This window comes from Ptychodera flava, chromosome 12 (genome assembly GCF_041260155.1).
Source record: "Ptychodera flava strain L36383 chromosome 12, AS_Pfla_20210202, whole genome shotgun sequence".
Taxonomy (NCBI): Eukaryota; Metazoa; Hemichordata; class Enteropneusta; family Ptychoderidae; genus Ptychodera; species Ptychodera flava.
In genome coordinates this window covers 22,605,018-22,616,519 of record NC_091939.1, presented here as the reverse complement: position 1 = coordinate 22,616,519, position 11,502 = coordinate 22,605,018, and the positions used below count along the sequence as shown (strand labels likewise).

The following is an 11,502-nucleotide window of genomic DNA, read 5'->3' as shown; positions in this document are numbered from 1 at the left end:
TTCAGTTTGTTTATCTTATTCACACAAAGATAGGCGGTCTTACCGCCAAGGTTTAAATTTCTCAAAACAGAAAAGATAAACTGATTGTAATTCGAAGCCATATATAAACGACGAAGAAAACGTTTTTTTGCCTTCGGATAAGAGGTGAGGTTTTCATTTGGAAGCGGTTGAAAGGCTAGATTTGAAATGCAAACCCGTATGAAACACAATCATCAAATTTTGTCGTAGAACACCGATGCCGTGAAGAGATCAGAACGTGAAAAGCTGCAAACGTTGTTGAGAACTAGTAATAGTAATAGGCAATGCACTTGATTTTTCGCATTTAATGAAGATAATGCAGACAGTGCTTTACTGTAAACAGCAGTATATACAATACCTTGTAATGGTATTTGTGTATGTTGAAATGCAAATGCAATAGCGAGTAGTCCTAGTAGCATTTCAAATGTTTTGTTTGGAGACCAAGATTTTTACATAGAAGAGTTCAGACGCACTGTTGTCACTTGTCGTTTGATATTTCAAATTCACGTACCTGAAGTTTAGTATGGACTGAAAACAGAACATTTGTGTGTTTTTAACCCCTCTTGAATCACATTAAAGTCATTGAAGGTGAAAAACCTCAAGGAAACATTAACCAGGTATCTGAACATTTAAAACAATAAAATACTTGAAAATTTACTCCCCTCTGTCCAGTTTAGCCAGTCAACAACATCCTTTGTGATACCAAATCCTGAAATGGCCAAAGATTATATTATTAGATTAGAAGGGAACGATTGTGTAGATTTAGAAGTTAGTCTTTTTATACCATGGAAACCTGATATCTTTTTCTTTATGTTGTTTGAAGGATTCATTTCCCATGGTCATATGTAAGTGTAGCTGCAGTACAGTAGCTCCAGGTTTTGCCTGGGTATTTGGGTTGGACGGCAAAACCTCCAACCCAAATACCCAGGCATATTGGGTATTTGGGTGGAAACAAACCAGATGTTTGGTCGGACCAACACGACCCAAATACCTGGGCAAAACCTCGAGCTACTGTACTGCAGCTAATGTGAGTGAAGTTTGGGCGAATTTTCTTCATGTGATTAATATTTTTTGTTTGCTGACATATACCATGACATTAATACTTGTATAATATGAAAAATGCACTTATAATTATGATGACAATATGAGATGGGTTTCATTTGCACACACTACGACAGAGGGACAAGCCATTGAGATAGTGACACTAACATTGGCATCTGAACTTGGTACATTTGTAGAGTGTTTACAACTTTTCTACAATGCATTTATTCTTTAGTTAATTCATCACATCCATAGATTTACAAAATCCAAACATGTTATGTGGAATTTGATATCACTTTATCTATAGCTGCAACAGCAGTTCAAGGTTTCAGATTTTTTAGCTGCATGTGTGCGACATCTGACACTTCTGCAGAAAAAGCACGCATCTTTTTAGTGGCTGTTGTTACAACTTGCTGTGTTCATTGTAATATTTGCTGTCGCCTGCAAGATTGTATTTTTGTAGTACTGCATGAGCAATCTCCAAACTTGCAACCTAAAATGCGGACAAGTATTTATTTTTGCATATTAATGAGCAAACAATGACATCATGTGCAAACAGCCCTATTAACTACACTTTCAGATTCAGAATATTGTAAAACACTGTAGGATGGAATCGATGGGAGAGTTTGACCAGGCCACACCAGTGTGCACACAATACTGCACACCAGTGTCTCTTAAAGAGTATGAGACGCAGTGTTCCAAGACAACAGAGAAATCTCTTGATGTGAGTACCACCTTGATCATGCCATCACTTCCCAAAACATGTCCTTTACATTCCAGACAACTGAGATCAGCACTACAAAGGCTAGTTAAACCCTTGTCAAACATGGTTTGGGCTGAATCCATTATCGATAGTGAGTGTGGACTCATTTACAAGGAATTTTAGGTTAACAGATTGAGTATGACAAAGCCACATGAATATTTGCCATTGGATGTGACACTCAGAGATCAGATCAGGTCAAATTAATGATACCAGTATCCAATTATGGCATCCTGTCTGCGTTTCCTTTTGTCTTTGACCCTTACCTTGTTTACCCTCCTAGTTCAGTTCACACATGAGTTTTAAACTTGAAAACTGAAAACTTTTGTAAGAGAACCAAAGGCTTCAAAGATGGCAAGGTATTTCAAGAAACCATACATGCACATGTACAAAAAATATGCAGATTTCTAAGGTAGGGTTCTGCTTTGCTGTGTACCAATTCAGTGAATGCAATGATACAATTTTCTAATTTATCATGTATGTCTATGTCATCAACAGGACTTAATTTCATTCATGGAGCAGAATCCTGATGTTTACAAAGCTGTATTGAAAAAGAAAAAGCAAGAAGAGATGGAAAACGGAGGAATTATTTCATTTTTGAAGGTACATGGATTACCTTGTTGATTGGTATCGTGATATTATACAACAGAAACATACAGTACAACTGCAAAGTACAAAACTGACATAAACAAATAATACTGACATTGAAAAAAACAATATCACAGGTCAAAAATGACACAATAAAAAAAAGTTAAAACTGGTTTGCATCGAAAAGGTTACTGGCAAGGAACAATGTTTTCACATTATTAATTTTGAAAATTGTATATACATTTTCAACTGATATCAAAACACTTGATACAACAAGTTGACACAAAAAGCCAAAAGCCTGGCAAAGAAAATCTGATGTTCTGTTTTTGAACATCATCCCCAGAATTGAATTGTAAACATAATCTACCCAGAGTAGCATGCCCACTCTTTGTTGACTGATTTTACAATTTTACAAAGACATTTCCACTTTCTTTCAGACAAGGTTCTTGACAGCCATTGGCCAGGAGGTAGTTGAGGTATCAGACGATGAGAACAGTGAGAAGTTAGAAGAACTGACAGACAACATGGTGAAAGCTTTCAACTACAGCCAAGGTATGTGGCTGTTATGAACTGAATATGATCAGAACTAGCATCATGTTAGAATACTGGCTGCTCATGTAATTGACTGTGTTTGTTGACTAATTAAACCATACCAAACAAACAAACACGCTTTATCAAATCCATGACTACCAATTCACTGGTATTACATTTTACATTTTTCTATGGTAAGAGAAGTGCATGTATACAAACTTTAACAAACAGCATTGGTATCTTCCTGTATTTCTCATTCTTTTCTTCAAGAGAGTAGACCCAATGACATTGATTAAAACAATCTAGAATTTACAATTCTTTTGGGAATAGAACAAGAACTTGCAATTGACATATAAACCAAAAGTTGTGAAAAAACAAAAGGTATATCTGATGCCCTTTAATAGCTATAGTTGATGTTCATTACCTTCATGTGATAAATCTATGTTATTGTCGTGTGACCTTCAGATATCAGATGTTTTATTTTGTTGACAGCATGAACATAGTTATCACTTATACTGGTGCTATAGACCAATTTATTTTACTTAAAGTTTTTGCAACTGATATTTATCCCATCAGCTTTTATTTCAAGTTTCTCACTTAAAATCTCTTAAGTCAACTGCTATTCAGTAACCTTCAACCATAATAACACAGCAGATTTTATGCAGGGAACATTTTAAGGATTTTGTTCACCATTGAAGTGATCTGTCCATAGGCAGCGTGTCTCTGGGAAACAGCGCCCTCATATGTCAATCTATAACCCTGATAACAAAGTAACACTGATGGCTGTACTAGAGACCAGAGACATAGATACCAATAGGCCATAGCAAACTATCACTCTGCTCAATAAACTATTGCAGGAGTTGTCAAATGCAACTGTTCCAGTTAACAATGTTTTCTACATACTGCTCCAGTTGCATTTTGACCAGAGCCCTTGTCTTTCTAAAAAGTTAGACACCGGTAGTACAGAGAAGAAAAATCAAAGTTTCTTGAATCACATATGACCTATTGATTCAAAAACTTTGAACAATTTTCGAGGAGATCTGCATGATATTGAAAAAGTGCCAATGAATGCTTGTAATTTTTCCAGACTTTTATACCTTGCCCTCTTTACACAAAGTAGAATGTCCACAAGTCACTGTTACCATAGCTGCTCTCATGTTCAGAATAGAAGATAACATAGTGAGATTATGAAACAGATAAAGGGAGCCCTCTATGCTATCCTGTTTGATTTTGAATGATACTTTCTCAAGATGACCAAAAAAATCAAATTATTTTATGTATTTAACCCTCTCACCTCAGTTGTATTTCTTCACAGAAAGGTCCATCTTTGTCATAATTAGATAAGAAGAGCTATCCATAAAGTGGGCAAGGTGAACATAATACAAAAACAGACAGACTCAGACTTCGGTTTTGAGATCATATTTTCAAGTTCGCTTTTGTTCTTTTGCCACACAGAGACAAAAGACACGCCTGTCAGATTTTCAAAGAGGCTTGCCTTGAAAAGAGCTAGACGCAAAGCCAGACTCCAGCAGAGCATTGCATCTGAGAATTCCGGACCACCGGACTACCCTCCTCCAACTCCACCTCGGCACCCCGCATCACGTCAAAGTATTAAAACAGCTGTATCAAGCACTGTGCCACCACCACCGCCACCACCACCACCACCACCATTTCCACTGGAAAATATAACTTGTTCTGCAACACGACAAACAAGCAGACCGTCTACACCATTGGCTGAGAAAACAAATACAGTACGAGAATAAGACCATTTATTTTTCCCATCTTCAATCTCTCCTTTTAGATAAACATTTTTTGTCAGTTTTTACAAAGTTCCAACTCTTTCGTCTTTAAAAGTATAAATCTTAGTGTTTCCTCTGAGGTTACCGTTAGGGAATATAGATACATGGTTACCTCTATGCCTTGTAATATAACTGTATTGTAATGCCAGCACATTCCTGGCATAGTGACTTTTTAAAAAACCCAGCAACATTCACTTACTTTTACTGTCAACAACAAATACCTGTACACTTTCAATTTCATACCGTTTTCAGATTGGCTCTCCCCAAGTCAAGAGGAAAAGCAGTGAAAGTGTAAAGACTGCCAACAAAAAACTGAAACATGATTTACCTGGCAGGTAAGAAGACATTTAAGGTAGAATGTGCCTCAGGGACAGGTAATCAGACTATCAAATATGATAATTTTTATGTAACATACCTCATCCGCAGTCTGTATTCTAATTCGCCAGTTGATAGTCACGTGGGATGCATTCTTTTTGTGCTGATCCACGAAAACGACGTCATCAGGCATCATTTGTTGGAACTGTTGCCTGCCAGGCATCAGTTCCGAAAAATGATGCCCGCTGACGTCAAAAACAACATTGACGCGTGCGCGGACCGGAATGTAAACAAAGATGTCGTCTGCTGCCGATCGAAACGATAGTCGAGAATTTTTTTGGTTTATCCTACTTTCTGAAGAAGAATTGAATGCTTTGGTTTCCAACAAGGACTCGAAACGGACGAAAACTATAATCAAAGGTGCATTGAACGTTTTGCAGAAGTATTGCGATCCTGTTAGGAAAAACGTTTTCTTACTGAACCACTCCAACATATTACATCATAGGCCTACATGAGACAAGTTTTGTGTATAGTACGTTCTTATGCATGGCTACGGATGAGATGTGTTACAAAACACATATTGACTGGCCATGAGGGCAACAGCATACGTCTTTAACCCCTCGGGCCTGTGAGTCACCCCCCAAAACAGACTGTTTCCCTCGGCCTACGGCCTCGGGAAACAGTCTGTATACTGATCTACCCCTTGTTGTGGGCTTATTTCATAGCTCTTGGAAGAAGAAAAATCTTCACCATGTTATGCTAATTATTCAAATATCAAAAATTTTATTTTCCCCCATAGAGTAACACAGGGATGGCAGAGATTTTGAATTTCAAATATTGGTAAATTTTAGGTAATTTGTATCCGTACTTCTAAATTTTGCAGAGTGACACAGATTTTTATTCAGGATTTGGCAAGGAAATGATTGACAGTTCCATTGAAGAAAGTTTTGCGCAGGAGTTTTAGTTCAAGGTGCATGCTACCTTAACACTTTGTCTGGAACAACATTTTTGATTCCACCCACATGATAAGCTAATGACACATTACACTGATACTTGCAATTTCACTTGTCACAAGATTGTTTTTTTTTGTGTAAAAGACATATCGAAACAGGATATCCTGTTTTAAATTGTAATGTTTTCTTAATTGCAAAAACGAAAAAGTGCACCCTGCTACAGTGTCATCCCAAAGAGGTTGAAAATCCTGTTACAAAATGGATTCAGTTGATCAATTACAGCCATGAAATAGTTCAAATTTTGTTTCTTCTTTGTTATGCAAAACTAGTCCCTATCACACTGTAAACCAGTCCACCATTGTAGAATAACTCGCGTCATCACTATCATCTGACCTAAAACTAGATTTCAACTATATTTTTAAAAATTTTAATAGGAAAAATTCAAATCAAAGAGTTGTTATTTTATGGTCACTGTCACATTTTGTAGAACATTTAATCACTTGGAATCACATCATCCTACTCCAACAACATCTGTCCCACAGAGACAAAAACATAACTTCCTTTTGTTATTTTGTTTTTTGGTTCAAGTTCATCAATTGCAGACCTCCACAGTGAGTTACTGAAATTTAGTCACAACAACCTCAAGTCAACTACTCAACACAGGTAAGAGTAATATCTACTTACCATCACCGAGGAAAAAACTTATGTGAGGAAATTTTGTGATTGTCTTTGCACTTTCATCAAGTAGCACCCACTGTCATGTGTCTAGTGAACAGATGTGCACTACTTTCATGGGTCACAATGCATAAAGAACAATTTTAACTTTTAAAACATTGCGAGATAAATGTTGAATGCAAATTCCACTATTCTACTTAAACTCTGTTACAGTTGACGAAATATTTTGCTTCAACGTGTACATGCGCAGCAAAAGTTTGTTGCTACAAGGCAAATGTATATTGCTTTTGGTATGAATAAAGCAAAACTGAAGAATAGTGGACCCAATCGACCATATAGTTTTAACTTTTCACCACCGTGGTTTGGCCCAAATCATTTGTTATCAATGGTGATTGTGGACCTATTCGCCGGTTTACAGTCCATTTTAGTTCCTCATTTTTGTGTTATACCTACCGTATGCAACTAGAATGTAACCAAAATGGCTGCAGGTCTTGGTCACCCAAATCTCATGACATAGCGTTTTGCATACCTGTCAAGGCAGGCGAGTTTTACCAATAATTTCAGAAGTGACCCTTTTTACTTGTCAAACTTTCTATACTTTCTCATTTATCTCGTCTTTATCAGACAGATAAGAGAAAAGTGCAGAACCAGGTGTTATGTACATAAACTGTGGCGCTATAACCAGATGAAATATTGCCATGAACATATTTATGATAGGGTATTAGGATTTCCCTCTGCTGTCTGGCTTTGCAAATTTTTACTGTCAAAGTAATGAAAACATGAATTATCTACTGTCAATTCAAAAGGAGTCTTTTAGGGTTAATACAAGAAACTCCCAATGTCTTAATGTGGTCTTTTGTGAAAGCATAAAAGAGTATTTATAGATTATAGTTGCTAAATTTGTTGGAATAAATATGTGGCATAATATATGCCACAGACCCTTCATGTTTTACAGTAATTTCTCATCTCAAGTAACTCTATCATCCTATGCAGCAGAAGATAAGATGTACCCATGATGTTTCTTTTACTTTTTTAAAGTTCCTTGATTTCTGTATTAACTTTTACCAATGCCAAAAAAAAATTTGCCCACAGAAGTGATGTTTGTCTTGTTCATGTTAGCCTCCCATACTGTGCATAAATGCAATCTGTTGCTGCGCCATTTGGTAGTCAATGGAGATCTGCTGTGTCACTGATATGTTGAAAAAACTAGTAATCTTATTAAAATGAAACTTGTTTCACATATGCCCATGGAGAATCGTTGCAACTGATAATTTTTTCATTGTTTGTACCATCTTGCATGATTTAAGGTGGAATTTGTCTCAGGACTTTGGATTCTGACCTCAAAATTTTACAATATTTGTTTGGCCTACCACTTACTTGTGGAGCCTCATGCTTGTGGAGTAAAAATAGTTTTCACCCCTTAGTTCTTTTGAAAATCAGGAAATTTAGTAACTCCCTAGAGATAACTTGAGGGTGGCAAACATTTTTGGAATTTCAAATATTGGTAAATACTAGTATTGAGTAATTTAATTCTCTATGACCAACATTTGGGTGCCAAACCCCAATTTTATTCTTGATTTTAAAAGAGAATGGTCGAAAGTTTTGCTCAGGGGAAATTTAAGCAAAAGTTTTACATGTATTAAAGTTTTTCATTTTCATTACATGTAAGTTTTTCATTTTCAAGGCGCAAACTCCTGTAAGCTGGCTTGCAAAAACGAGACTGCAATGGTTCTACTCCGGAATAAAAAGGACGCCGTTCTACATACTCAGTACGCCCAAATAATCACGTGATGCCGGTACAAACAAACCCACATGTGTACTGAACGCGTATGGAAATACCGTACGTCTGTGCGCGTTTGCGCACATGGCTTTGTTTGTACCGTGGTCGATTCGAATTCCGGGTTTGCAATTCATGAAAAGATGGGTTACACAGGAGTCGATGAATTACACAATCAAAGCATTTAGGATGTTCTCAGCATGTGTTCTGCTGAAAGGACAATTTGAATCATATACCCAGCATCCCCAGACATGAAGTGCGCTTGGCAAGATCAATCCATAGAAAGAAAACCACACTTTACAACACCTCTGACTGATTTTTGCATATTTCCAACAGATCACCTGGCGGCACTCCGATGAAACTGGCAAGCAGGAAGAGGCGGCTCTCCGCATCAGAAGCCAGGAAAGCAGTCAACAGCAGCCACACTCCATCCGGCTTCAGCCCGATGTCAGCTTTCAATCAGAAGATACTGGAGAAGTTCCGGAATGCCAAGAGCCCGATATCCAACGTTTCAAGCCCTGCCAGCGGTTTCAACAGCCCTCTTAACAACAGCAGTGCTTTCAGCTCGCCCTTCACTGGAATTGTGTCGTGATTTTAGTGTCAGCAAAGATGGGCAACACTTAGTACCGCAAAAGTAGCACTCTTAATCAAATACTTCTTCGTAGTAGACCACTTTTATGATATTAGAGATATTTTTTATGTCAGTTGATGTTACTACCGCAGAAATCATATTTTGTTTAGTTCTGTGTATGTAGTTTTGTACATGTTTTTTTTTTTCTCTCTCTCTCTCTCTCTCTCTCTCTCTCTCTCAGTTGTTTGTCAATGTCTATGTCAAGCAGACAATAATGCCATCAGCAAGTGCTTAGATTTATGGTCACATGCTTTTATAAATTCATATCTTTTATTGTATTCTTATCATTGTTATTCTTATAACGATGGCAGTTATTTTCTGCATTCACAGCGTGCTGGTCATACCAAGCTCAAGTATCAATCATACAACATACAGCTGAAACCTAAATTGCTATTCAAATTTATGCGTATGGTTTTGTTTGTACTGCCTCTTTTTTGAATCCAAGGTTTCATCCGTTATCCCCACAATGCACCAGTGGTCATAAATGCACAGATCTTCAAAAACAAAACTCAGGTTATTTTATGGAGTAGCTTGATTCTTATACCACTCTGAACACAATACAATACAAGATGAATGCTTTATCGCATCCTATGCCACAGTAGATATCTGTCGCAGTGATCACAATATAGCCAGCGGCCACTTTAGTCTCTCAGTCATTTGACTCAGATTTTGCCAATCTAACTCATACAGCTTTTGTCATTTTGGGACCAGAATTTCACTGTTTGATTTGTTGGTATGTACATATTTCAAATCCTGTCTGTTGCACTGTGTGAAAAAAAAATATGTTTTCAGTATTTTAGGTAAAAAATTAGAGATTGTTGAGAATGCAATGAATGAAAGTTGCAAAGAGTTTAATATGTAATTATAAATATCTTTTATGTTTCATTTGAAACAATATTTAATCCCTTTTTATAAAAAAAGAAAAAAGTTGTAATTTAAGTGAATTATGTCTATTCATTTCTGTTGTGTTCTAAATTCCTTTTTCAAAGACAGTATATTGTTACATGTAAAGTTTGATGTTTTGAAAACTTGAAGAATTATTGTTGTCATTATCATATTTCTCATCCAGAACATATCAAATAGTAGTGTAGATATTTTATGGAAAGAGGTTATTTTTCGAGGTTTTTAGTGACGTTTGTTTTTGTGTTGTTATGAAGTAAGTGAAATACTCCATTCAGTTCTTTTACTCTGACAGTTTTTCTCACTGAAGTTTTCAACTTTGATTACTGATAGAAGAGTTGATGCATCGTTCAAGATTTTTAATCACGCAGTATTAATTCATAATAAACTCTATTTTCTCAGTCGATTGGTTTTAGAAAGTCTTGTTATGAAAAAAGGTACTCAGTGGCGTCATGGTCCCTCTATCACATGGTGGTGTACTACAGCATTACTCATGTAATTCTTTCCAGATGCAAAGAGTAGCACCGATACACACTGTGATCTATAAATCAACAGGGATTGTCAATGTGTGGCCAATATTCTAGGATACACTTTCCAATGCTGTACTATCAACTCGAACTCGAACTCGATACACTTAATATACACTCTTTTATGAGCACGTTGTTCAGTTACCCTAACCAAAAGAGTTGTCATTTTGAGTTGAACAGTGAGGGCGATCTTCTTTCAGTCGAGGGAGATCGGTAACCTGGTGTGCTTTTTTGATGACAAACCTATTAATAACTTTATCACTGTTGAGTTAATATGCCTAAGTTTATCACGATTTGCACATGAATGACATCAGTCTGAGTGCGAAATTATGTGACAAACAATAGAGTGCAGTTTGAGTTAAACACGACACTCGGACATACAGACCCAGTGCTATCATATGCAAACTCAAGTACTCGATAAAGCACACAGGTGCCTAAAAAGCATAATCTTGTACAAAGGCGTTGGTTTCATTCCTTCAAATGCAAAACTACCGTTTAGCATCGTGCTGACTATAAAACTGGACGGCAGAAATGATAACTTTGCTTAGGAAAGCACTCTATGAATCGTGGTGCCATGGTGACGGATGGAGTAGATGATTCCATACGAAATCAAACACAAGTTGTCACGACTTATTTTCAGTGTAAATTTGTTGGTATTACTTTTAAGGTTGCATGTGCCTCAAAAGTGAAAGACTTAAACTTTTGTTCAAACTTTTCTAAATGAATATTTCAACCATTCTCTTTCAAAATCAAGAATAAAAATCGGGTACCACCATGCAAATTCTGGTACTAGAGAAACAAATTACCCAAAATTAACCGATATTTGATATTCAAAATGGCCACCGTCCCTGTGTTAATTCTATGGAGGAAAATAATTTTTTTTATTTTCGAAAAACTAAGCCGGTGAAAAGTTTTCTCACACTAAGGACTTTCAAAATGAACCTTCACAAGTGGTAAGAAGATATTTGTAAAAGTTAGTCCGAATAT

The 11,502-nt window shown here is 36.6% G+C and overlaps 1 protein-coding gene across 1 annotated transcript; it reads left to right on the top strand.

Annotated features, from left to right (window-relative positions):
* The first annotated feature begins 41 nt into the window (after positions 1-41).
* Positions 42-10,392, top strand: LOC139145408 (mitochondrial fission regulator 2-like). The gene is made up of 8 exons (XM_070716555.1): positions 42-144; positions 1,640-1,783; positions 2,318-2,422; positions 2,845-2,959; positions 4,394-4,689; positions 4,990-5,072; positions 6,594-6,668; positions 8,794-10,392. Exons 2-8 carry the CDS (start codon positions 1,667-1,669, stop codon positions 9,047-9,049), a joined length of 1,047 nt encoding a protein of 348 aa, XP_070572656.1. The 5' UTR covers positions 42-144; positions 1,640-1,666; the 3' UTR covers positions 9,050-10,392.
* Positions 10,393-11,502: the final 1,110 nt, after the last annotated feature.

What these genes read in the sequence shown, in the direction of transcription:
- LOC139145408 (XM_070716555.1), top strand. Translation starts at nt 1,667, where the DNA reads ATGGAATCGATGGGAGAGTTTGACCAGGCCACACCAGTGTGCACACAA. An exon ending in CAACAGAGAAATCTCTTGAT is followed by an intron (nt 1,784 to 2,317) that starts GTGAGTACCACC and finishes TGTCATCAACAG; the next exon opens with GACTTAATTTCATTCATGGA. An exon ending in AAGTCAACTACTCAACACAG is followed by an intron (nt 6,669 to 8,793) that starts GTAAGAGTAATA and finishes TATTTCCAACAG; the next exon opens with ATCACCTGGCGGCACTCCGA.